Source organism: Amblyomma maculatum, chromosome 7 (genome assembly GCF_055883805.1).
Source record: "Amblyomma maculatum isolate TAMU_Amacu chromosome 7, ASM5588380v1, whole genome shotgun sequence".
Taxonomy (NCBI): domain Eukaryota; kingdom Metazoa; phylum Arthropoda; class Arachnida; order Ixodida; family Ixodidae; genus Amblyomma; species Amblyomma maculatum.
In genome coordinates this window covers 111,932,012-111,959,792 of record NC_139350.1, presented here as the reverse complement: position 1 = coordinate 111,959,792, position 27,781 = coordinate 111,932,012, and the positions used below count along the sequence as shown (strand labels likewise).

General features: G+C 49.8%; 1 protein-coding gene across 6 annotated transcripts in view; it reads left to right on the top strand.

The window, feature by feature from the left end:
• LOC146184434 (uncharacterized) overlaps positions 1-27,781 on the top strand; it is a 237,256-nt gene that overhangs the window by 51,841 nt on the left and 157,634 nt on the right. For all 6 annotated transcript variants that reach the window (XR_014708867.1, XM_084609389.1, XM_084609390.1 and 3 more), the window contains 2 exons: positions 10,484-10,650; positions 13,504-13,830. Coding sequence is in view for 5 of the 6 variants with exons in the window: in XM_084609389.1 (XP_084465515.1) it covers positions 10,484-10,650; positions 13,504-13,830 (494 nt within the window). In the remaining variant the exon portion in view is untranslated. The remainder of the gene's footprint in view (positions 1-10,483; positions 10,651-13,503; positions 13,831-27,781) is intronic.

Sequence of the window (27,781 nt, the reverse complement as noted above, 5' to 3'; positions counted from 1 at the left end):
TATTCCCCGACGAAGAGAGTGGGAAAGGCCCGAGGAGATCAAGGCCAACTCGGGAAAACGGGTCTACTGGTATGTCGATCGGCTGCAGATATCCAGCAGGCACCACCGATGGCTTCTTCCGTCGCTGACACCGGTCACAAGAAGCCACGTAACAACGAACAGAGCGATAGAGGCCCGGCCAAAAGAAACGGCGGCGGACGCTGTCGTACGTGCGAGATAGACCAAGATGACCCGCAGTGGGCACGTCGTGCAGTTGCTGTAGAACGGTGGCGCGCAGGTGTTCGGGGACTACGAGCAAAAGCTCGGCGCCATCTGGTCGCATATTCCGCCGGTATATGGTGCCGTTGTGGAGCACGAACAAAGCAAGGGTTGCATCAAGGTGATTAGTGCTGAGGCGATTGATAATACTGGAAAGCTTGGGGTCTAAGCGCTGTTCATAGCGAATGTTTAAAAGGTCAGAGATGGCCAATACACATGTGTCATCGTCACACTCGCTGGTGGGTGGTGGATCTACCGGGTTGCGGGAGAGGCAGTCTGCGTCAGCGTGCAATCGGCCGGACTTGTGGACGACAGAAAAAGTGTATTCCTGAAGGCGGAGGGCCCAACGCCCCAGGCGACCAGTAGGGTCCTTCAGCGTAGAAAGCCAACATAAGGCGTGGTGGTCGGTGATGACGGAGAACGGGCAGCCAAACAAGTAAGGGCGAAACTTTGTGATGGCCCACACGAGGGCTAAGCACTCACGTTCTGTGATCGAGTAATTCCTCTCAGCCGCAGAAAGGAGGCGACTGGCATAAGCAATGACGCGAGTGCGACCCATCTGCTGTTGGGCAAGAATAGCACCAATACCGTGACCACTGGCGTCGGTGCGTACCTCCGTTGGTGCTGAGGGATTGAAGTGGCCAGGATGGGTGGGTTGGTGAGGGCCGCAATGAGAGCAGAAAATGCTTGAGACTGTTCTTGGTCCCAGCAAAATGGAGCGTCGTTCTTCAGAAGATTGGTGAGTGGGCGAGCAGTCTCCGCAAAGTTGGGGACAAACCGCCGAAAATAGGAGCAAAGGCCTAGAAAACTACGCACGTCACTGGTACAGCGGGGTGTAGGAAATGCTCTTACAGCCCGTATTTTGTCTGGGTCGGGTCGAACGCCACGTGCGTCGACCACGTGACCGAGCACCTTGAGTTCACGTCGGCCGAAGCTACACTTCTTGGAGTTAAGCTGAAGGCCAGCTCTTCGGAAGACTCCAAGAATGGCCTCAAGGCGATGGAGATGGCTCTCGAAGGTCGAGGAGAAGACAATAACGTCATCGAGATAACATAGACACGTCGTCCATTTGAAACCGCGCAAAAGAGAATCCATCATGCGCTCGAATGTTGCGGGCGCATTACATAGACCAAATGGCATCACCTTGAATTGGTACAGGCCATCAGGTGTGACGAAAGCGGTCTTCTCTCGATCCCGTTCGTCAACAGCGATCTGCCAATAACCAGAACGGAGATCAATCGAAGAAAAATAGCTGGCGCCGTGCAAGCAGTCAAGGGCATCATCTATCCTGGGGAGCGGGTAAACGTCCTTCTTTGTAATTTTGTTGAGATGTCGGTAATCAACGCAGAACCTCCAGGTATTGTCCTTCTTTTTAACAAGCACGACAGGTGATGCCCACCCTATTGCAAAAACCAGTGCCACTGGGAGCCAGCGCCCCAGCGCCATACCTGATTATGGTCCCAGTATGACGCTGGATACTGGGCGCACTGGGACGCGGCATACTGGGACGCTCCGCGCTGGCGGCACTGTTCGCCCGGAAAAAAAAGGCGTGGGATAAAAATTAAAAAGTAAAAAGTAAGGAAACAAGTTAGGTACATAAAAAACCTTAAAAAAAGTGAAAAAAAAAAAAACTGCACCGAGCGTACCTCGAACTAAGTACCTAGGTACATTCCAATCACTAGCTGAGCACTCTAACCACTCGGCCACGCCGAGAACTGGATTTTCTGCAAACATTTCTGCATTTTATGTCAGGACCCGCATTTATAAGGTTGGGACTTCATGTTTCGCAGCCTACAGGCCATTGCTACCGCCCTGACAATTGCAACTTCTTGATCATTTTAGCTTGCTGTCTGCTCTCACGACTTGCAACTAATGTTCTCGGTGCCTATGCGCGCTATTTTGTGCAGTGGAATGATTTTAACATGTGGAGTTTGACATCGCTGGCAAATTTACCAACGCTGGCTCTTGGGTGGTGCTCTGCTACCGTGGGCGTAATTTTCGCTGAACACGGAGCTTTAGTAGAAGCCTTCAAGGAAAAACGTGCGACCAAGCTTCAATACCGGCAAGCGCCGCAGCGATGACCCTAATTGCATGTAACTAAACCTTATTTGTATGTAAACATTGCGGGAAGCGTTGCGATGACCGAGGGCTCGGCTGCTTGATACGCAGAGTAAGAAGGAGCGCAAAAGCTTGAGAAACACGCCAAATATTATGTATTACAAGCGCTGTATGTTGTTGCTTTTTCTCTCATGGACCCATCGCTCGGTAAACTACTCTCTTCCTCGTTTTAGCTTTTCTTTCTGCTGTTGATACTGGGCCGTGGTGCAGGCTGCGCTCGCCTGCGATTCAGCCCGCATTGAACATTTCTGCAGTAATCATTGCGTTAGAGTTCCCTTAAGATCAGCTGTGAAGTTGGTTATGCATGGTAGCCCACATTATTCAATTGCAGCTTTAGTAGTGCGTTAATCGTCAGTCTGTCATGAGATCGAGGCGCGGCAATCGTTGTCGCTCTCGAAACGACCTATCGAAACATGGAAACTCTAGAAAAAAGATACTGCCTTTGTTTTCTTAGAAATGCGCAACGACTTCGCAGCAAAAAGCGCTTGCTTGAACCATATTTTTCATATGCCCCCCGATGATCGATTGGAAGTACGCTGTTGCCCTGTTGGCCCCTGAGGGATGCTACTCCGGCTGACGCCGCAGGCCGCACCGGCTATACTGGGGCACTGGGACCAGTGCGGCCCAGCGCACATACAGCGCTTCTCCCAGTGCATCGCGGATGCCAGCGACACACCCAGCGTCAAAAGTCTAATCCCAGCGTTTTTCTCCCACCGCACCAGTGCAGCCAGTGTCTTCCCGTTACTGCTCCAGTGAATATCGCAGACCTCCAGCGTGCCCAGCAGATCCAGTGCAAAACCAGCGCGAAAATCTTACTGGTTTCGCACTGGAGACGCTGGTTTTTGCAATAGGGCAGGGACTGCTGGAAGGCTCTATAATGTTCCTTGCCAACATCTTGTCGACTTCATCTTGTATGAGGCGACGTTCAGAAATGGCGACTCTGTAAGGTCGTCTGTGAATTGGGCTGGCGTCTCCGGTATCGATGCGATGTGTAACGAAGGACGTTTGACCCGAGGGTCGGTCACCAAAATCAAAAATATCTCTGTACGATGTCAGTAGGGTCGTAAGTGCTTTAGCGCGATCAGGGCGCAAGTCAGGAGCAACCATGCCGGATATACGGACCTCCTGAGGTGGGAACGGTGCAGGTCGTGGCGGCACTGCGGCAATAGGGTCACGCAAAAGAGCAGCCACAATAAACTCCGACAATGGGGTCAGTTCGGCGAGAGAAATGCCCTCAGGAAGAACTTGCACAAAAAGCTGAAGTTAAGGACAGGAATACAAGTGCTGTTATTTGCTACATGCACTATATTGTGAGGTAGAGCGATGCTACGCTCAAGTGTCACGTCAGTTATGGGGCAAACAACGTAGTCGCCATCCGGAACGGAGGGAAAAGGCGACATCAGCACATACACTGCGGCTTCTGGTGGTAGGCGACTAAATGCAGCGGAGCGAAGACGGAGCGTTGAAGTTTCAGGAGCTTTGTTGTCAGGGCAGAGCGGCAGGTCTAGATGAATCAGTCCAGAATAACAGTCAATGAGAGCGGAGTGTTCGGTTAAAAAGTCGAGTCCTAATATAACTTCATGAGGGCAACTGGTCAGGACTGTAAATAGCCCAGGGATGTGGCGGTCGGCAATGGTAACTCTCGCAGTATACATACCAATGACAGTAGTCGTGTTGCCATCAGCAACACGAACGGTAGACGAGGAAGCAGGTGTGAGGGCTTTGTTGAGGCGTCGACGGAGCGAGGAGCTAAGAACAGAAATGTGGGTTCCAGTATCAAAAAGGGCAGAAACGGATACTCCGTCCACAAGAATATCAACGAGGTTTCGTCTAGGTGCGGGGGTCAATTCCGAGTTGACAGTCCGGGTCGGGAATGCAGCGTCACTCCAGGGCGCTGTACTCGCTAGTTTCCCGAGTAGGTACCGGCGTGTGATGGGGAGGAGTTGCGGCGAGATACTGGTGAACGGGATCGACGTGCCAGTGGGGATGGAGATCGGCTGGTGCGACGGGCAGGGGGGACGGTTTCGTTTCGAGCCTCATCTTGTTGAGAAAGATAATGTCCTGGTCCATCGTAGACGGGACGGAGCTCCTCTGGTTGGACAGGGAAGCGTCGAGGTCCTTGGTAGTATCGGCGGTCGGCGTTGTAATAGGAGCGAGGAGCGAAGAAGGTACGGCTACGGCAATAACGCGATGTGTGACCGGCGCGACAGCAAATGAAGCAAATTGGCCTGTCGTCTGAGGTGCGCCACTCTGCAGGATTGCGACTAAGGTAGCGACGTGGGGAAGGTGGGCTGGCAGTAGCAGCAGCCACTACAGGAACAGAGTGGGATGGTGGCGTGGGCGACACGGGGCTGGAGGACAGGCCGACGTTTGCAAGTTCTTGGCGAACTACGGCCTGTATCATGGCCACGGTGTCGGGTAGCGGAGACATGAGTGGTGTAGGGGCTAAGGCCTCGAGTTCTCTCCGGACGATACGAGTCATGTTCGTGGGATGAGAAGGCTGTTGCAAAGGGGCCAGATCATCGCAGGATGATGTAGCTGCGGTGTTTGGAAGGCGCTCAAAGCGATGTACGAGGCGTCGTTGTTTAGCCTGCTCGAATTTTCGGCAGACTTGAAGCACTGAGTCGACGGTGGAGCAATTCATGTAGAACAGGATGTTGAACGCATCATCCGCAATGCCCTTGAGGATATGGCCTACCTTGTCATTTTCCGTCATTGAGCAGTTGACCTTGCGACACAACGCAAGCACGTCTTCAATATACGCAAGGTAGGACTCCGTGGAGGATTGGATGCGAGATGAAATTTCTGTTTTTGCTGCCACAGCTCGACCAATGGGCTTCCCGAACAGGTCCTGAAGCTTTTGCTTACAGATTGCCCAAGTCACCAGCTCTTGTTCGTGATTTTGGAACCACAGTGCGAGCGGTTCCCGCCAAATAGAAAATGATGTTGGCCAGCATAATGGTCGCGTCCCAGTGGTTGTTCTTGCTGCAACGCTCGTACTCATCCAGCCAATCTTCCACGTCTGTCTTGTCTTCGCCATTAAATATAGGAGGGTGGCGGATTTTTGTGAGCACGACAGGCTGAGTCGAAGTTGCCGCGGTGGTAGGGGCTGTCTCGGAGGTCATAGTGGTAGTTGACGTCGTTGAAAGCCCAGGTAGATGACGGCCACTGCGCAAATCCAGGTTTTGGCAGCGCAAGGGGTAATCTGTGCGCACGGGGATCTTTGGTCACCTCCACCAAGATGATACGGGGCAGAAGGCTAGCACAGGAAACCACAGCAGGTGAAGGGCAAGCGTCCACAGCACAGTAGAGCAAGTGTTCAGGCAAGTCCCAACGGTTTCTTCAGCTTCGTCTTCCTTTCGTGTCACTAATGTTTATCGTCCTCTTCTTCAACATCCAGCAATGCGCAGGGCATATATGTAACAATATCTTCCAGCACATACACATATGGCGCATCTACACCTTGGTTTGGCGATGCCTGCCAGACCGCCGAGGTTTCTACTGAGTCAATGCGTTTTCGTAATCAATGACTGCTATGTATAAGAGCTGGGTGTTATATTTCGGGCATTTTTTCCATCACCTGGTTGACGATACGGATATGATCAATAGTAGAGTACCCTTTCCGAAAACCTATTTGATTTTTTGCTTGGTTGCAGTCTAAGGTTGTCCTGATTCCATTGGCGATTACCTTGGTAAATACCTTATACGTAACAGACAGTAAGTCCTTAGCGTCATCTTTCTTAGGAATTAAGATAAAGCTTGCATTATTCCATGGTTCCGTTACCGTCGATGACACCAAGCACTGCGTATACAGTGTTGCCAGTTTTTCTAGCACGATATCTCTCCGTCCTTCAACACATCTATAGTTACCTGATCCTCTCCAGTTGCTTTCCCTCCTTACATCGGTTTTAATGCTTTCTTAACTTCGTCCTTTGTCACTGACAGAACGTCTCACTGCATTTCCATACCGCCAATCTTATTAATGTCGTGACTTTTTTGTCTACTCTAGAGACCAGCATAGAACGCCTCAGCAACTTTGGCTATCTTGTCCATATTCGTGATGACATTTCCCGCCTTGTCCTTTGCGCATACTTCTGATTTTTGCATATGCCGAATTTCTTCTTCATCGCTTTAAGGCTTCCCTGTTGTTTAGAGCATGTTCATTTTTCTCCATGTTATACTTCCTTATACCGACTACTTTGCGCTTATTGAATAACTTTGATATATCTGCCCATTTTATCTGGTCTGTTGAATTGGAAGCTTGCATACTTTGGCGTTTCTCAATCAAATCTTTCCTTTTATTAGACAGGTTATCGGTATCCTCTCTCACTCAGTTCAGTTCAGTCGTTCAGTCGTGTCCGGGTCTTCGTGACCCTATGGATCATATCATGCCACGCTTTTCGGTCTCTCACTATCTTCCTAACATCACAAAACTACCCTACCACCTACTTCTGCAGCGCACTCAGTAATGACATCTCTGAAATTATTGTTCATTGCTTAAAGGCTAATGTCGTCATTCTCGGTCAGAGCTGAATATCTGTTCTGTAACGAGAGCCTGAACTCGTCTGCTCTCCCCCTCACCGCTAATTCATTGATGGACTTGTTTCTTACTAATCTGTTTCGTTCCGTCTGGAGATTCAGACTATTTCGAAACCTTACCATCATGTGGTCACGGCATCAAACTTTCCAGATTACCTCTACATCCTGTATAATGGAGGAGTTAAACGCATTATGAAGTCGATTTCATTTTTATTCTTCCCGTTAGGACTTTTCATGTCCACTTCTGGTTGTTCCATTTGCTGAGGAAGGTGTTCAGTATTCTGACAACACATCAACGCAAAATACAGCCACACTGCTATTCCTGCGACAGAAGCAGCCAAACACTCTTGCAGCTAAGACAGTTTTGCCAATCCATAACACAGTTGTGGGAGAGCATGGTACAGGGACGGCACTTTTCAAGCGTAGTACATTTACACACGCGAACAGGGATTAAAACTGGCGACGAATACCTTGAGGAAATGACTTCATGCGCTCATTTCAGTCACGATAGCTGCAATCATCGAAGAGGGTGAGACAAGGCTCAAAGCACCAAGTTCATTCTAACATCGTGAAAGTACAGCGTGCCCTACCGCCCTCTCCAAACGGCAACAGTTCCCTGACTTGAAGGAAAAACAGTCGCTTCAATCGTAAGCACTTCCGCAACACATGCATGAGGATTTTCATGCATAGGAAATCCATTGCGAAGTGCGGCTATACTCGCTTTCACCAGCGAAGATCCTAGCGGCTATGAGAACACTTGCGACAACCACTAGAGGTTCTAAATAAAAATTCCGTGCCACTGCTTACGCGTTCATTTAGTCGGTTTGAAAATCCTTCGGGTAGCTCGTTGCAGATTCTACAAAACTTCACATCGAGGTAACTGTCGCTTATCGCTGCCGCGCTCAGCGAAGCTCGCAGTAGCTGGGAGCACTGCTTTTTTGTTTGTGTTTTCCGGCACAAGCAACCACGATCGGAGTATCGCTTCTAACTCAGCGCGGTTGGTGACGACGATTGTCCAGGTGAGATCGAGGAGGAGGTGCCTACGACCTTAATGTGGCTAACAGCTGCAATCCTGTCGAAATGCACTCAAGGATGGATATTCAAGTTCGATCAATATTTGTAGGGTTACCGGAGTCTGCCCTCTGGCTATTGTCAGATTCGCATAGACCGATCTCCTGCACCGGTGTAGATCGCGCAAAATAGCAGCCTTAGCATTGACCGGAGGATTTTGATGCTCCAAGAGATTAGAAGTTTTCCCTGGAAAGGGTTGTGCTCGATGCCAACTTCCTTAGCGTGCTCAAGACCAATGCGATGGCCCACGTCCTCCCACTGCTCCGCAGAATAACCGCCGGAGGGGCGACTTGGTGCATGATGAAATGAACGGCAGCGGAATAAGGGCACAAACAAGAAAGAGATACCCCATGCGCACGATACAAAGTGTTTATTAACCGGAAAAGTAGCAAAGTTATACATTCACCTCAAGCATGAGACTCATCGCTATTATTGCTCCAAACCCAACACGAGGAAAACAAGCGGCAACATCAGGATAACATACAGAACCCTTTAATCCCTGCAGATAAGCTAACAGATTCTGATTAAAGAAATTAGAAACGGAAAAAGGGCCATCTATTAGCAAAAGAAGTGTCAGATAATCATAGCAACAGCCGAGTCATATGAGGAGCGAAAGCAGTCCGGAACCTAAAACCAAAAGTTAAAATAAATAAAAAAAAAGACTGTCGTGGCAAAAACAGAGTCAAACATAAGAAGCAAAAGCAGTCAGGAACCTAAACAAAAAGGAAAAAGATAAAACCACTAACAATATTTACAACACGTCTAAACAAACAAAAAACGGCCGCTAGAAAGGCAGGGCTGAAAAGTCGTCACAAAAAACTTTTGTTAGGATCCTTGTTGCACCGCCGTTCATTCCATCATTTACCACTGCTTTGCACTCTCGGTTGAAATTTTGGACATGAATTTCGTGCTGGCGATGACTCTGTGGATGTTTTTGGTTTGGCTGATGTAACGTCTGAAGCGACAACACATTTGACTATATATTGCGGGTTGGCAAGCGGATGAACACAGGAGAATACAGGATGATCTAATGAATCGCGGCTGGCCTAGAGCCAGCCTCCTTCCCATGCCACTGCCCGCTTCTTGCTCATCCGTAACGATATCGATAAAGTCGGGTTACCGTTCCTTCGGTGTTCAGTACTTCGGTCGAGGCTCCCGATGGCATACGATAGCTTGTGATACACTCGTTTTCCCTTTTTGCGAAACAGATGGGCCAGCGTTTACCTCGTGCCTTCAAATATACGACAGAGTAGGGTTCTATGGCACATGATCTGCTCAGTGGCATGACGTGATGTACATAGCTGTACGCACACAGCCGGCGCGAAATTTTACAATTTGGCGAGTAATAACCAAAGTCTCTTCGGCGATAGGCGCCTGACGTGAAGTTTTCAAATTTTAAAACAATGTATAGCTGTTGCTTATGGACAGCTACAAACCTCTAATGCAGTCATCTGGCTATCTTTAATTAAGGAAATCAGTCAAGTGGCGTTCAAGTTAACATGACTCACCTGTTAACTGACGTCTGCGAAAGTAATGATACTTCGCAGAAAAGTCATTTTTTAACGGTAGCGTCACTACGAGAGGTAAAGCCAAGTTCACCTTGTACTTCTGATGACCTTCAAATAGCTTGAAAGTCAACTTGGAACTTAATGCACAACCACTTTGGGTAGCTATGTTCCTACGAAAGGTCAATGTCAAGGTCAAAGGTCTACTGACGTGAGAAGGGGCGAGACACGTGATCGCTGACGTCAATCTTGAGTATTATAGAGGCGCGCCTCGGCCGGACCCACGCCATAAGCTCGGAGGAAGAGAATCTGAACAGCCGCGCTGGTTAAGATGTGACGGCGACGGAGATGAGATGGCAGGCTGCATGTGACGATCAGGATGACGTTGCGTTGCTACCTAAAAGATTGTGAAGGAGATGAGAAGGGGCTAAAGCCGAAAGAGCCGGGGAAGCACCGGAATAGCTCTAAGAGCGTCTTGCGAAACGCCGCCGCGATGATGCTTCCAGGCGTAAGCGACGAGCAGCACAGATGCCGCCGCCACTTCTGCGTCTACACCGACAGCAACAACAATGACTGAATTCAACTATCGCTTCACACTAGGCTCAACCGAAGCTAAACCATAGGCAATTTGTTTGGACCAAGAAGACTACACTTGAAATTTAAAGGTTAAACGCAAGATATACTCTATAATGGTGAGCGTGTATAATAGTTAGCTAACCAAGCATAGAAGCGAGTAACATGAGGCGCAGTGGAACTGTGTAGCTAGTTTTTGATTCAGAGCAGTGTATGCGGTATAGGATGTTCGGATTCTGCAGCTTTGCTAATCGCTGAAGCTGGTCAGGAAAAGATTATTCTGAATGTGCCCTCAAAGAAGGGCGATCAACTAAGGTTACTTGAACTTAAACGGCACTTTTCTTCAGCTTGAGCGGAGGATCCTGACACCTAGTTGGTCCTGGCCTGGAGTGTTTGCTGACTCTGTACTTTACGTGCAGGCAAGGAAACTACTCACCTTACGGGAACAAAATAGCCTACGACAACCCCTACGACGAGTGCGCCGTCCTCAAAACCTCGTCAGGTGTCATCGAGACCAGGCCCTGCGACGACCAATACGAATTTTTGTGCGTTGAGGACAAACAGTTCACGCCAGTCGACGTTTCAGGTAGGTGAGCCCTGGTTCTCGCCAACGGTCTGCAGTGGCAACGTCACAATGCATTGCCTCGCAAGGATGAAGGTCAACGCCAACTAACGCCTAGGGTTCATGGCGTATAGTTGTTCTAGAATGTTAGCCTGTTGAGAATGACTTAAGAAGGTGCGGTCGGCTGTGAAATAACAGAGGGGCTAGTTGACATGCCGCAGAGAGAGGGCTCGAGAATGGGACAGGTTGGCGTGGAGATTGTCACCGCCGTTCGCTGTTGCCCTTATGCTGTTGAAACCAAATGAAGACGTGAATAAAGGAAAATATCGCAGCAAATGTTCCCTTGAGATTCTTGGCAAGTCATTTTGATGCGACGAGGTATGAAGCCCTGACCTCTAAAAGAAATTATATCTTACCAACCGGTATTGCATGGCGTCTCACGTATTCAGAACCAAGGTTTAATGCACTCATTCATTCGGTGTTTTAAATTCTAGTGTACAGCAAGGAGCATGACTTTTCCTGAAATGATGAACTGTTGATATAATATTAAATAATTACGATTTAAATTGCTTTTAATATACGTTAATTGTTAAAACAAAAATATTTTAGGCTTGACTAATTTCCATTGCCATGCACTCAAGCCCAGCTACACGGCTAGGGAGGAAAGCTATTCGCCTTTTCAGGGAACTAATCCGTGCTCTGGCAACACTGCAACCATAGTAAAAAATCATTTCCGTTTGGAAGTTGAGTACAGGAAGTGAAAATAGTGACGTGCTCTAGACCATGGTTATCAAGGTCATAAAATATTAGGCGGGGCGCATAAAAAATTTCAGTCAGCGGTGGTCCAGGAGTGAAAAATTAACAAAAAAATTGGGGATTGAGATGCGTTCCAGAATTTAGAAAGCCTTTAGTTTCTTTGGAACAGTGCGCATCTTACACCAGTGCAAATAACAAGAACAAGGAATACAATTGCCTTATGAAGAACAGGTTTCAGTTTTGAATTTCACAAGAACTATATTTCACTCTATGCATGCCGCTTGCTGGCTTGAGGCTTGACGACGCTTACCATCGAAAACGCTTTCAGCATCCTCTGTTGGGCCTTCTGAATGAACAATTTGCATGTGACTCTGAGGTTGTTTTCTGTCTTTTTGAATCTGGAACAAATTGTTTTCACTAAAGAGAATAGGTGCTTCCTCGACTATTTATTCTCGACACTGCAATGATGTCTGGAGCTTGATGCCGCGGAGTTGAAATTGCCTTCTTCAAAAAAGCGTAAAACTCCCGAGCACCTATGTCTCAAAAATTTTGTCGTAATGAGATGCACGTCTGAGATTCGTTATACTCCATTTCCAACTTGGTCTGAAAATTATCCGCTTACATAGTGAAGGATAAAGATAAGAAAGCAATCTCCTTGTAGAGGCTGCGATATTGAAATTTAATTTAAATTTCTTGAGATTGGGGAGATGTTATGCAAAAACATCGCATGCTATTTTACCAAAACGGTTTAATGACTTCCCAGTTATAAAATCTTTGAACTTATCAGCTCTCACTCCCCACTGCCACAGTTGTAATGCGACCTGAATGAGTCAACATTATCGAAAACGTTTGGTGCCGTTTCATGATTCTCTTTATATGTGTTGCGTTCAGAACATTCAGATGATAACCTATGATGCTAAAGAGCAAGATAACGGAGGCACTTCTTGTTTTACAGATTACCAATTGGAATAATATTCGCGTTTCCTTTCCTCTCTAGACCTTTTTCGCTGGTTCATGCCGCACACTTTCTTGTACAGGGCTTGCTTGTTAAGACACATTGTACCTATTCTATAAATAACATTAACGGCTTAATTTTCATTAGTCTTGCAGGAACGTTCGCGTAAAATCTCCTATGGAAGCAGATGACTTAAAAATGGCTTAAAAATGAGACACGATTGTCAAAAATGTAAGAAATGCAAACAAGCAGAGATTTTCTTGTGAAGTAGCCGGGGTTTTTAGAGAAACCTACAGTGCATGCATGTTAGGAGCTGGGCCGCAGTATCTGTAATAGATTGTGCGATGGCACTGCAAAGAGGTGATTGGGTTAAAACGTTTTCTTTATTTCTCCCCTTCTCAAGTTACTCTAGACCATAGCTCATTTCAGAGTGACCGGACACATCAGACCTGTTTCGGGAAGGCTAACTGATGTCGTGTTTTTACTTTATTGCATATTGTTGCCGGTGTTTTGCTCTTTGATCTTTCATGCTTTGCTATTTAGTTTTGCAGGATAATAAGTGGCATATCGGTCACACATTCGTCCGGCGCAATAACTAGGCCAATATCACAAAATTATGTTAAACTGCAGCAAAACATGTTACAGGTTATTATTCGATTGCGCGAAAATACTGCGAAGAAAAATAAAATAAATGTGTTTTTTTTTTTCTGAAATAGCAGGATTAGTGCTTTCGCAGCTGTGGTACAGGCGCCGATGAAAGTAGATTGATTTCACGATCTTAACTTAAGCTTTGCGACCAGATAGCTTATAAAGATCATAATGCTCAATGGGTCGCTAAGAGTGAAGAAGGCCTCCAAATGCCCGAAGCCGAGGCGGTCGTTATTTCACAGTCGTTATTTCGAGTAACGGGCGGTTCAAGTTGAGTTTTAGGGTAGCAGCAGGCTGCGTTGCAGCGAGCAGCGGAGAAACAGAAGCCCGTACAACGCTGGCGCCGCCGCCACAAACTAACTATAATAGCAATCAGGCAGCTTTGTTGTTGAGTCACGTGACCGTAGCGAGGACAATTTTCGGCCCAGAGTGTTTTGAGATATTACTCCACTCGCTTCTTATAAGCTCTTTCTTTTGCATGGATATCCGGGCTGACGTTGCACTCTCTTCTTTTCCAGATGAGACGGTAAGCGTAGAAATATTTTCGAACTGGTCCCCCGTTCTTCTGAGCTGGAACCTCCCTGACCTGGTCCTAGAGTGCCGAGCTACGCTTCGTAATGGCAACGAGCTGAAGACTACATCGCCAAACAGCTACGCGTACGTTTGGACCAAAAATGGTGTGTACCTCGACCACACAGACTCGTCCCTGCAGCCGGAGAAGGTGAGCGAGCCAAACGCATACACCCACACCAACCAGTCCAGCCAGGGCGGCTACCGGTGTGGCCTCAAGGCACTGCCTTCGGGACACACTGTCTGGTCCCAAGTTGTCACCGTGGTACTGGAAGGTGAGCCACCCGTGCACGGTGCCTTTTTCTTGACGCTCTCTCTGCATCGATCAAAAACTTCAACCGCCTGAACAACCTCAGTCGTGTGCATACAAGACAGTTTTAAGAACAACACGCCTACCGTACTTGCAGAATCCGTTCTTTGCAAAGTGCAACGCGCCATTACAAATGCTATCGATCACCTTATTAGGCAGAATTACTTGTTAGTTACATCACTCAACCAAACCTGGTGTTTATTGGCCTTTTCATCTCTGAAGCACCTGATCATTGTTTAACCGTGACGGCTGGGATAAAGTACATTGGTAAAGCCGCTGTCGCTGATCCTCTACCTTCAGCACAATTATGAAATACCACTGAACGAGGGTTCAGGGGGAGACTCAATTCGCAAGCCGAGCCAACATTTCGACACGTGGAGCTGTCTTTGTCTGGGCAATACGATCATCACTGGCTGGGGTTTCAAAATGCTTTTGCTACCCAAGAAGAAAAGACTGGGGGCGAGGGTGTGGGAGAAAGAGGTAGTGGGAGGAATAAAGAAATAGTTTTTCACTATGAATTTCTGAGCCTGGAACTGGTGCTCCCGTGGCTTAAATAAATAACTAAAAAGTGGCAGAAGGGGTAGAAGGGGCAGGAAAAGAACAATGACGGGCGTATGTTGAGTCAGTACCTGAAGCACGTTCGATGCTGACGCGCCTTTCTTGAAAGAGGATAGGCATTCCAAAGGGCTGTAATAAAGAATAGAGCTGGGGGGAAATACTTATAAAGAGCTTTCGCCAAGGAGGGGCGAAGGGCGAAGAAACAGAATAATAGCATATCAAGTGAACCGTACTGGCCACGCCTGATATTATCTGAAGAAATGAACTAAAGAGAGATCCAAAGTAAGGAGAGATGAGAAGGAAACATGTTAACAAAAACACGTGTAGCTTAACCTATTGCGGAGGGGGGTAGAGTATAGGGAACCTGCACTGCATAGGGAACCTGCACTGCATAGGTAACGCTGCAATTGTCCCGCAGCGTGACTCAAAAAGGTTGCTTTTAACCGCTTGGTTCGCGATAAACGACCGAGCATGTTCAGCAGCATTATAGATACGCGTGTGACAGATAACTTCCTTGCCCAGGCGCTCTGGATGCAGCCCAGTTATCTGACACACGCCACGCAAAGCTTCGACAAAGCGTGCGAGCGTGATGATCCCTGTAAGCTCATGCAGGTGGCGTGGAAATGCACAAAAAAGCCGCCTCAGAAGCATTTGCTCTTCTCGCTGGGATATGTGTCACGGCGCGGCGATCGACACAGCAAATTTCATTGCAGGTTGCCTATACGCTTGTTGAGAACGAACTAAATTTAACGTTATATGGGATTGTTTTTCCGACTAATCATGGCGCAGATGGAGTATAGGTTGTATTCACTATCTGCTGCTATCTACACCGCACTGAGGACGACCGAAAGGGTGGAACCGTTTTCCGCTTCCGGCCCGAAATAACCTTGGTCATCGTCGCGTTATCGTTTCGTTGGGGTACCTGGGAGCGTTGGGAGATCCGCAATGCTGTGAACCCTGCAATTTGCTGCAATAATGGTGAATTCCGCTTTCTACATCTACTATCTAAGAGTTTAAAAACGTTGAGCTGAGCGGAATAGAGTAGACTCGAGGTGTGCGGCATCGCTTCAGGCATATTGTAGCATGCATAAAAACATACGAAAGTATCGACCGTCAGAGTATCGAAATGGCACACTATACTAGTGAGTTCTATCGGGGAAGTAGAGGTTGCACATAAGATTGCAAAAGAGCCTCCCTTCGAATTGTGCCGAGTTGCTACGCGTATCGGGAAAGCAGAAATTTCAGTGCCTTTGGATTATTACAGGCAGCCTCAGAAAGAGCATTTTTTCATATTTGCTTCACACGGCACCTGAAGAGAGACTCGACACAGCGCCAACCGATGATCAAGATTTTCGCGGCTCCAGAAGCTATACTTTCAACACAGATTATTACCTTTTTGTTGACAATTAAGATGTGACCTCTTCGCCTCCAGTTTCCCACGAGTAATGTAGCTGGTAGCGTTAGCCAAACAATTCTTGATGTTCGGTACAAGCTGTGCAATAAAGCCCATTTCATTGCTTTCAAGTAGCAGGGGATCAATGCAGCCGCACAATTAGATTTTTTCTTCGTAGCGCGTTTTCGCCGTAGTGCATAGACGAAGTAGGGCCTTGTTGATCATACAGATTAACTACGCGGTCGTCTCTGAAGCGCGGTCCGGCCGCCTACGGCGAGCATTCATACGGCTGGAGAAAATGGCAGACGACAGGGTCGACTTACTCTCGCTCCTAGGGCACTGAGCAAGGGAAGAGCCTCGCGCGGGCGCGCTGTTGTCCAGATTAGCTGCCAGTTGTGCGTGGCGTCAGCTGCCCTCTTTCTTTTCCTCTATGCCTGTTCTGTTACTGTACCCTCAATTTGAAAAAATATGCAGACGGCTTCGTGTTGTACAGGTGATCACAATTACTCAGTACCAACTTCGTAAACATGCTACTTTCTGCCCTTGGAAAAGAACCGTTCGGAAGGGTCCCATGTGCTCGCGGTATGTCTGTAAGCGCGCTAAAGCACTAGATGAAAGCGACAAATGCCTTTTAGCTGTCGCACCGTACTAGTGAGCTCTTGCTATTATTTCTGTGTATCTGTGGGTAGCAGATATACCGCTGCGCGCAGTACAAGGGTCGGACTAAGATGGTCGGGATGCAGAACAGTGTGACGCCTGTTCGTGCCTACTTCGCGGCCGGTCAAATGAGTCCCTAAAACCTGTTTCTTTGCTTTCCTCTGGCGTTTGGGTGTAATATATGTTGCGTTGTGCATACTTAGGCACCGGGGGAACGACTGGAAAGTTTTCGCTAGGCAAATACAAACAATGCGTAGTTCATGAAGGATCGGAAGTGTGAAAGCAGCGTAATCACTGACGTAGGTGGACGTCAACACTGCGCTAGAATGTTCTAGTACTTTATAGTCAGGTCATGTAGTATAGTTACAGCGCTTCGCGACTGGCTCTGTCGTGAGAGTTCACCAGACATGAACTGGACATGCAATGAGCGGACAGCATCACCAACCACCGTAACCAAAAAAATGGCGGATGACGGTGATGGTGATGGTGGTGGGTGTGGTGATGTTGGCGGTACCCTTTGTAACGGGTCGCCAGTGCCTCGCGACGAGGCGGAATCAAACAGTCCTATAGCGAAGAACAAAATACCCAAATAACCACGACTTAAACATTCACAGTCGCTGAAGCCTTCCGCACGCCCTAGCGCCGCACAGCACCGCGGCGCCACCAACACTCCAAGCGTTTCTTCGTGCACTCTACCACAGAGCGATTGGCAGATTCCGCCGATGCTTCACAATCGTCGCCGAAACCCAGGGCAGTAGGGAGTGTCGATGCCCCTGCGGGAGGAAACAGAGCCGGGCACTCGAGAACCATATGGCTGATTGTTTCTTCCACTGCTCCACAAAAGGCACAGTCTGTGCTCATACCACTCCCAAACCTGGCGCGCCACACGCATATGCGTAACACTCCGCAGCTAGCCTCAGCAAGCAGGCCGCTGCCACAGACAGGAATTGTCGTAACATCGCTCCCTGTTTGTAGTTTTAAAGGCAAAGTAGAGGGCAAAAGTGGGCTTCACCTTAGCTCCACTGAGCCACTCCTTCCTTTAGGCCTTCCGCGCTTGCTTCTTGATCTTGCCGCTCGCCACATGACCGGGCTCAGCAGCAGCTGTTGTCATCGACGCGGGCGGAACCTCAACCCGGCGGCGAAGCTGCACAGTCCGCCTCGTCCCTCTCGTTGCGACGCCCTTGCAAATAAGGTGCACCATCATACTCCGTGCCAAGTTCTCGGTAGGTAAACGGAGGAGCCTGGCGTGGTACCGCCGCTTAGAGATGGCTTTTCGCGCTGCAAACGAAGACCATCCTATGTCCCCCTGAAATCCCCCACCTGGGTGCTCCTGTGTACTCCTGAGGCCATCCCCCCACATCCCTCTGCCGCCTCTCCAGGGAATTCCTAGTCCTAGCCGAGAGACACAACACCGCGTTTGCGTATGTTAGCCCCGGCACCGCCACCATCTTCGACAACGCGTGCACCATCTCGTATTTGTTATACGCCCGCAAAGACTGGCGGCCCAAGACCCTATTATCGCTCGCTGCTTTTCCTCTGATAGCTCTCTCCAGTGCTGCCAGGTAGTCTGCTCCCGAGTTGAGGCATACGCCCAAATACTTGGGGACTTCCGCTATGCACACAGGGCCTCCTTGTAGCATCAAGATCTGCTGCTGACTCCGCTCCTCCTCGCCCCACACTACAACCGCGCACTTCGCCCGATTGAAATGCAGCTTTAACCTAGTCATTCCCGCACTGCAAATATCCAGAAGCCATTGCAGCTCTTGCAGCCAGCCTGCAAGCACCATAAAATTGTCCATGTACACTAGTGTGGGAATATATTGGGCAACTCGCCGTCCAGCCGCTAAATGTTCCAACCTGTAGACAACACCCGACACTTCCAAGCTGTGTGTCACGTCTGTCCCATACAGCATAAAGAGGAGCGGTGAAAGCGGACTGCCCTGTCGCCGGACTCGCGGTACCACTGCCGGTGCTGCGCGCACCTCTCCCCACTCAACCTGCGCCGCGAGTCCACTGTACATGGCCCGAAACAAGTCCACATCCTCGTCCCCCATCCCATTATCCAGCAGTAGCTCCCACGGCATCTCTCGGTTTATGCAGTCGTACATCTTGGAAATGCTGAGGAACGCCACATAGAGCGCACACCCAGTCTGCAGGGCGATCTCGATGCATTGTGTAAGAAAAATAAATTGTCCTCAATGTGTCTTCCGACCTGGAAACCCGTCATAGCTCTTCCAGGATCCCCTTCCGCTCCACCCGGCTCTGCAGCCGACTCCTAATGACTTGCATCATCATCCGGTAAAAGACCGGCGTGATTGCTATGGACCTATAGTTGGCCAGGCTCACTCTATTTCCAGTTCCCTTATACAGCGGGTGTACTCTGCTCAGGTTCGAGTCCTGAGGGATCTGGGCTTCCACTAGCACTTGTGATATCAGATCCCCTACTCTCTCTTGTTCCTTAGGACCCAGTGCTTTAGCATTGTTCCTGGGGACACCATCACAACCTGAAGCTGTCCCTGCGTTCATCTTCTTCTCTGTTAGTTTGAGCTGTCTGTCGGTTGGCGCACAGCGCAGGCCGACAGGAACGCCGATAGTGTTGTCCAGATTCGTCATGTCCCTGGCTCTTCGTACGACCTGCTCATCAGCAACGTGAACTGGCGCTCGCTGGTCATATTCCAGAAGCTACTTCCACCAAGTCTCCAATATAGGCAAACATGCGGTGCCCTCCATGCCTCTGCGTTTTCTGACGCGCGGAGCAGCCTCTAGGGGCTACCCTCCTTCTCTTCTGAATATGACGCCAGAAATGCTACGGGGCCTGCCTACTTGTCTTCTGAACGTCTGCCATAAACCGCTGGTTCTGGTTTCGATCTCTGGACAGCACCAGGGCAGCCGCCTCCCTTTTGCAGTCGAGGTAAATATTCCTTGCCGCCGCCATGGCCACCTGGTCGACCGCCTTGCTGAGATGTCGGTGTCGCTGGCTAACTTCCTGCCTCCTATTTATGTCCACCGCCAGCTCCACCGTCCACCACCGTTTCGCTCGGTGTCGGCCAGTCCTACATATGTGGCCTTCCTACATCACCGCCGTTAAAATTGCTACCATTCGCTCATACGAATCCACCCCTTCTGGCCTTTTCTCCAGAAGTGGCACCATCCGCTGGAGCTCGCGTTCAGAGGGCTGTCGTGGCCCCCGTCCCTCGTGCCGAGGAACGCTCTGGCGTCCTCTACCAAAAACCAGGCGAAAACGGTTATGGTCACTGGCCAAGTTCCCACATCTAACCTGGTCAATATGATCTTGTCCAGAACACCGTAAAGCCTGTCCGACATAAAGCAGTAATCTATGCAGGATACCCTATCTCGAGCCGCCCATGTGATCACCCCTAGTGACTTCTCCGTCAAACTGACGATCATCAGGCTTTCTCTCTCGGCCAATTCCTCGAGCCGCCTGCCGTTAGCGTCCGTGCCGCAATCCAGCTCATCTAAGTGCGCCTTAAAATCGCCTAGAATCAGGAGATCGTACCGATGCCCTAGCTCCCGCACATCCGTACAGCGGCATGCACTAAATGCCTCATTCTGGCCTGCCGGCACTCCCGACCACCAGTACACCACAGCCACAGCCACCGGTCTGCCCGCCAGACTGCCCGTGAACCACATGTGCTCCTTGCACGACGGGTGCTCCAGTATCCAATGCTTTTTCACCCTCCACACACACCTGATCCTTCCTCCTCGCCTCTTGCTTGCAAGATGCTTACAGCCTTCTCACAACACGCCTGGCTCTGTCGAGGCGTTTCCGCATCGCGAAGGTGCGTTTCCACCGCAGCAAACATTGCGAATCCTTGGTTGCGAAATTACTTAGAGTTCCACCTATTTCTGCTCTCGCCTCGCTCCATGCATATTCAAGAAACCGATCTCTATACTAGCATCCTGCCGCTTACCACGAGGGCCCCGCCCTCGCCACTGAGTGTCCCCAGATCTGTTTACTTTTGCTGTCGACTGCGGTTCTTGCGCTGTAAGTTGAAGTGCAAGAATATTCTTCCAAAGGCTTTCATCGCGGCCTACTCACTGAAAGCCTGTCTTTCTTGGACACGGCCGGCCGGAATTGGCCTGTCCTGCAGGTGCCGGGTCAGCCCTAAAAAAGCGCACACACGGCCCCCCATTTTCTTTCCCAGTTGCTGTGCCATCTTCTGCGAATAGTGGCTACCTCTTCTCAGGTCCTCTTCGAAGTGTCTAGCAGCCCTGAGGAATGCCATCTGAGGTTTCAGCTCCTTGCCCACTGCTCGTAATGCCAAGTTCCCTTCCTGTCTTCTGTCCTTGGCGCTCTCTTCCTTATCAGCTACCTCTGGCATCGCATACACCAACACATTACACCGCGAGAACCGCCTGACCCACTGGCCAAACTTTTCCTGCACATATTCCGCTTCAGTCTAGGAATCAGAGTTCCCTCCTGTCCCTCGTGTGTTTCTAGTACTGCCTGCGGCCTGTCGACTGCCTCCCGCAACGTGGCGTGGGGCTTAGTCTAGAATATTAAGAGACTATCCTTACGAGTTACTGCGAGAGCACTCTACTTCATTCTTTCTGCATTAGAGTCGCCCACCATGAGTAATCGGCGCTGACCCTTCTGTGTGGGTCTCTCTTGGTCCTGCGCTCCTCATTCGAATCTCTTCTGGTCTTGGTGAGGTTCTACCGGTTGCCCCCCGCGCTGATCCCGCTTTTTGCAGGCCACTGGGCCTTTCCACCCATAACTGTTAAGCGGTCCGCCGGTCCCTGTTGCAGCTCTCCTTATGACTGCCCGATGCTAACCGGTCTCTCCTTGAGCTGGGCCCCTGCTTGTACCGGTACTCCCACCCCAGTAGCTTCACTGTACGATCGAGCCTTCGGCGGCAGGCAGTCCTGGGAGACACTGACTGCAAACCGCTGTCCAGGTCTTCTTGACTAAGGGCTGCCTCTACGGACAATAATTTACTTTGCCGACCGGTCGCCATCAGGTGATCCACCATTTGCTGCAGCTGCATAAAATGAACTTCAAGCACCTTGCGGCTGGAGGCTTCCTGTTTCATCCCACCTCACAACTCTTGCAGCTCCTGTTCCTTGGCTTCAAGAGCCGATCCTCATCTAGCAACTTCGCCCTGCAGCCGCAATGCACAGCTCTCTTGGCAAGCACGGACAGCTTGGGCCATCTCTCTCTGTAACAGGTTAATGCGTACGCATTGCCGGCACTCAAAATGCAGTGCCTCCCTGGCTTCCTCCAGCTTCTCGAAGGGTGCTGCCTGGAAATCCAACCATGCGCCACATTTGCGGCATGCCACCCAGTTTTCTTCGTCCGGCGCGAACGTACGCTTCGCTCCGTGTTCTGCCCATCGCGCCGGGAAGTTGTTACTCGCGCAGCCACGACTATTCGAAGGCCACATCATGCCACCACTTGAAGGACTCACCACCACCCCATCCGATCCTACCAGCACTGGGGGCATTATTGAGACCCCCTTCCCCACTCGGTCGTTGCGTCGGAACCCACCCTGGCAGTTACCCACGTTCACACTTTCAGCCGCACCCGTTATGGGACTCCGCCCATCACTGCCCCCACACGAGAAACACCTGAAAAGCGCAAAATCTGTCCTCCCCGGTGTTCACCGCTCAAAAGAAAAAAAAATAGAATTAGGCCTAGCGCTTCCATTGCCCCACATGAGCACCCGCGGCGGGACAATTAAAACTTTGCAACGAAGACTTCGGAAAGCACCGCTTGCGGCCAGGAACACGGTCCCAGAAAGATCACTCAAGTTCAAACTCACATTCTGCACCACCCCAGTCCCGTCTCGATGTGGCACCATAGCAAGGAGCTGGTTAGGCTTTGATCCGGTGGCACCTTTGGACTGGATTTGGCGCAATACTCAGGCACCAACATAGGTGACAAAGCACTTCAAAACGAACTGCTCCACCTGACGCGCCTGCTGCACCACACAAAACAACACAAATGAGCTGAGCGACACTTCAAACGCACACAGCAGACAGAACACATGCCATAGCTGTTATGGCTATTCCCCCTCTTCGCTGCCATGGTTACCAACTGTCTTAATACCGTGCGGTGATGTCATGTGAAATGGACCTTTATTGAAAGGGTCAAGACACCCATTTTGGACTATGAACAGTTTATTTCATCTTATTCCTGATGTGCCAAGCAACTAAACCTCAAAGTTGCAGCTCCATTGGAGCTGCAGATGTTTTTAAAACTACTATTTTCCTTGCTTCGTTAACAGCTTCCTGATCTCGCCACCGGCGTAACTGGTGACGACATCAACCGACGCCGCGTCGTCTGCGGCATGTTCTGTACACGAACAGGGCCAACCGCAGTGGCGCTATTCTAGACACTATAGTTGCTATAGTTACGCGAAGCTGATGTGGAGGGTCCAACAACAGTCATGCCGCTAAGCGCTGTTACCACAAACTGCTTTACGATCTCTGTTAACTCATTTAACTTAGGCATTAACTGCGCCAGTGGGCAGAACTCAGGAGCACGTCGGCGCCTGAGCACAAAAGCCGCATGAGCTGGACCACTCGAACAGTATACACACCGTACACTGAAACAAGCTTCAAAAGCAACACATAAAATGCGCATAGAGTGCCGTCCGCAGACGCTTTTGTACAATCATGCAGTACCACCCGACAGCGCAGGTGCGTAGTGCGCGGCAAGCTACATCGTGGAACTGAATACCCCGTCCCATCTTAGCAGCAATCGTTTACATTGCTCGTTTGTCAGGCCCAAGTCTGGCCCCCGCCGCATCATGAAAGTCGACGATAAGCTTATGGGGCTTACAGCAAATGATTCCGCAAGCTTACAGCAATGGTACTGCCCGTGAGCGCAGTTGACGACGGCACTCTGGCCGTCTGCTTGTTCGTGTAGTAGCTAACCCTATCTTTGCTTATCATCGAAGACACAGCGGACGGCAGTTTGTAAGGGATCAGCGAGGCTAATAATTAAAGGGGCTACTCGATCATGAAATTTCCTCTCAAGCCTATTGTTTTGTAGTGAAGGAAATATTTATTTTCGGCGACGCCTTACCAGTGGAGCTACGGCACGGGCACCGCACCGGCGGAAGCTGCTATGCGGCTGTCAGCAAAACCTCCCATGGTATGGTTCAGCATTTCTGAAAAACCATTTATTTTTTAAATTCCTTTTTCCGGGGCCCAAACTTACTGCGAGAAAAACAAAACAAACAAGAAAAAACAAGTTTTAGCATGCTTTTTCGACACAGGCGCAAGGGATCTGCCGTATCGCTGGCACGGACGGCTTGCGGAAGGCTCGGAGGACACGGCCGGCGTGGCGGTGTTTACGGCGGTGCGGGCAGTGCTGCGGCGGGCGATGGCGGTGGTCGCGCTGAAGGTGGATGTGTGTGCAAGAACTAAACCGCGCTTCACTACACTCTGAGTTCTGTTTTCAGAAACATGCTAAGCACACTCATTGGGAGTCATGGTGATTGTGACTCAGTGCGAACGCGGTAATGGATTGGCAGCTTATCGCTTATCGGCGCCGGCGCAGAAGCAGACGATGCGGAGTCAGGCTGTGATGTCACCAATCGTCTCAACATGAGGGTTGCTGTCGGTGAGAAGAGCTTGGCGGTCCCAACTTCAGTCACTTATTTTGAAATAAAGAATATGTGTAGGCCGCTCAAATTTTGGAAGTACAATAATGCGGTCGAGTATTATCTGCGAGACTACAAAACTGTAATATGTTGGATGAGCATGTTGTGACCCTTTAAGGGATTCTGATGCTCTTTTCAAGACATTTATTCCTATTGGTTCCTGTTCTAAATTTATGAATTAGATATTGCTGCCTATATTTTTTTTCTTCTTTTAAGATTGAAAACATGAGAGGAGAATAAATAATATAATTTCATCGAACTTATGGCTTTTCTTATTGAAATACTGAGAAACTGCTTTCAGGAAGTTTTTGCCTGGGTCAGCCTAATGACCATTTAGCCTTATGTCCATTGCATGTCCCCTTTCAAGAAAGGCATATGTCAACATCAAACCTACTTTAGGGGCTGACTCATCATCCATCCCGCATTGTAGTTTTTTCCTGCTACTGCCGCTTTTTATTTTCTTTTTAAGGCTACGCGATCACTGGTTCCAGGCTCAGAAATTCATACCAAAGAAACATTCTTTCACACCTCGCCCTAGTGTTTTCTCCCCCACCCTCCTCCATTCCCCTTCCCCGGCTTTTCTTCATCAGAAGTAAAAGCGTATTTAAATCTCGCCGCTGATGATCACTCTGCCCAGATGTAGACAAATGTTGAAACGTTGGCTCGGTTTGCGAGCTGAAGCTCCCCATCAACCTTTGTTCAGTGCTCTTTCTTCATACTGTGCAGCCATCTTCTTTCTATTGTTCTGCCTTGCATATTTAGTGTAGAAGAAGTACGTCGAGGTCGGCGCGGAAGCTGGGCGATCAAGACCAACACAATCTGCACGATGGCAATTCCATACTTCTTCCTCTTCGTCAGCGTTCAGCGCAGGGGCCCTTCTTCTTCTTCACAATGCCCCCCAGGAAAAAAGGAGCCATCCTGGCGACTTGAGGAGACGAATATACTATGGGATCGTAGAACGGTTTAAGGCGCTCCCCATGAACAGTTTCGCGGCCACGGCGTCGCAAATCGGAAGCTGGCGTAAGCGGCTCAACAATATAGTTCACTGGTGAAGTGCACTCGATGACGCGGTAGGGCCCATGATACTTGGAGATGAGTTTTGTTGAGAGGCCGAGGCTGCCGGATGGGACCCAGAGCCACACGAGTGAGCCAAGCTCGAAGTGTGGTGCATTCTTCTGATTGGTGTCATGGCAATATTTTTGGCACCACTGAGAGTCGGTTGTGAATGTCCGTGCAATCTGGCGGCATTCTTCTGCGTGCTGTGCAGCTTCGGTCACTGTGGTACATTCTGATACGTCCGGGTTGCAGGGGAGGACAGTATCAAGGGGAGCAGATGGATGCCAACCGTAAATCAAAAAGAACGGAGAGAAACCCGTGCTGGATGGCGTAGCAGTGTTGTACGCGTATGTGATATAAGGAAGTACAATGTCCCAGTTTGTGTGGTTGGATCCGACGTACTACGCGAGCATGTCACCGAGGATGCGATTAAATCGTTCAGTAAGGCCGTTTGTTTGCGGGTGGTAGGCGGTGCAAGTGCGATGAATGATTTCGCACTCAGCGAGCAGGGCTTGAACGACGTCAGATAAGAAAGCACGGCCTGTGTTGCTGAGCAATTCACGAGGAGCACCGTGACGGAGAATGAAGTTCTTCAATAAGAAACCGGCCACATCTCGGGCTGTTGCAGCTGGGAGCGCGGCGGTTTCGGCATATCGCGTCAGGTGGTCGACGGCAACAATGACCCAGCGATTGCCAACAGCTGCGTATGGAAGAGGGCCGTAGAGGTCAATTCCAATGCGCTCGTAGAGCCTAAGTGGGCATGTGAGAGGCTGTAACTCATCAGCCGAACAGTGAGAGGCAGGTTTGCGGCGTTGACAAGCAAAGCACGATCGGACGTACCTTAGAACCGAGTTGTACATACCGGGCCAATAGTAGCGAAGACGAATTCGAGTGTACGTCTTGAAAACTCCGGCGTGACCGCACTGCGGATTGGCGTGTAAAGCTGTACATATTTGAGTCCGTAGATGGCGCAGAATCACGAGGAGCCATTTCCGTCTACTTGAGCTGTAGTTGCGCCGGTAAACGAGTTGATCCCGAATCTCATAGTAGGAAGCTTGACGGCTAAGGGCGCGTGAAGGGGTAATCGCTGAATTGTTGGAAAGGTAGTCAATAAGGGATGCGATTCACGGATCCTTTCGTTGTTCGGATGCCATTTCATTGATGTCGAGTGAAGATGCCGCTGAGTCCAAGACAGAGAGGCTGGCAAAGTCGGCTGGCAACGGTGAACGAGACAAAGCGTCGGCATCTGTATGCTTGCGACGAGATCGATAAATTACACGGATGTCATATTCTTGTAGACGAAGAGCCCACAGTGCCAAGCGGCCGAAGAAGTACTTGAACGATGAAAGCCAGCAGAAGGCATGATGGCCCGTGACTATATCAAACGAACGGCCGTGAAGGTAAGGGCGAACCTTTGTGAGGGCCAGTAGATGGCCAAGCACTCCTTTTCCGTTACAGAGTAGTTCGCTTCGGCTTTCGTGAGAGTACGGCTGGCGTATGCAACTACGTATTCACCGAAACTGGAGGGGCGCTGAACAAGCACAGCGCCAATGCCGACAGCACTGGCATCTGCATGCACTTCGGTGGGCGCCTCAGGGTCAAAATGGCGCAGGATGGGCGGGGCTGCGCGGAGGCGGTACATTGTGTCGTAAGCGTCGTCGCATGCTGGTGACCATAGCGAAATATCTGAGGTATTGCTGAGGAGCTGAGTTAGCGGGGCGGCAATGGAAGCAAAGTTCCGTATAAAACGGTGAAAGTGTGAGCACAGGCCAAAAAGCGTCTTACTTGCTTGATGGTAGTAGGCTTCGGAAACTCAGTCACAGCTCGATGTTTGGCGGGATGAGGACGTATATCATCCTTTTACACAACGTGGCCTAAAATGGTCAGATCACGAGCAGCGAAATGACACTTCTTCAAGTTGAGCTGCAGGCCGGCGTTCGCAATACATGTCAAGACCTGTTTCAGGCGAGTGAGGTGGGTTGCAAAGTCCGACCAGAACACCACGATGTCATCAAGGTAACAGAGACACGTCTTCGACTTCAGGCCACGCAGTATAGTATCCATCATACGCCAGAATGTAGCAGGGCCATTACAGAGACCGAAAGGCATGACGGTAAATTCAAAGAGGCCATCGGGGGTGAAAAAGGCGGTTTTAGGGCGATCTTCCGCAGGCACGGACACCTGCAAGTAGCCGGATCGTAAATCGAGCGAAGAAAAGAGTTCAGAACCTTGTAAACAGTCCAATGCATCATCCATACGCGGAAGGGGGTAGACGTCTTTCCTTCGTGATCTTGTTTAGGCGACGGTAGTTGACGCAGAAGCGCATAGAACCATCTTTCTTCCTCACCAGGACAACGAACTGTTAGAAGGCTCAATCATGCCATTCTGAAGCATAGTATGAACTTGGGCTTCAATAACTCGGCGCTCGGTGGCAGACACTCGATAAGGGCGCTGGTGGAGAGGAGCCTGGGAACCGGTGTCAATGTGGTGGGCAACAGTTGATGTGCGGCTCAAAGCAGGCTGATGACAGTCAAATGAAGAGCAGAACTGATGAAGCAGTACGAGGAGTTCAGAGCATTGAGGCCAAGGAAGACTGGCATCGATGGAGCGGAGAAAAATAT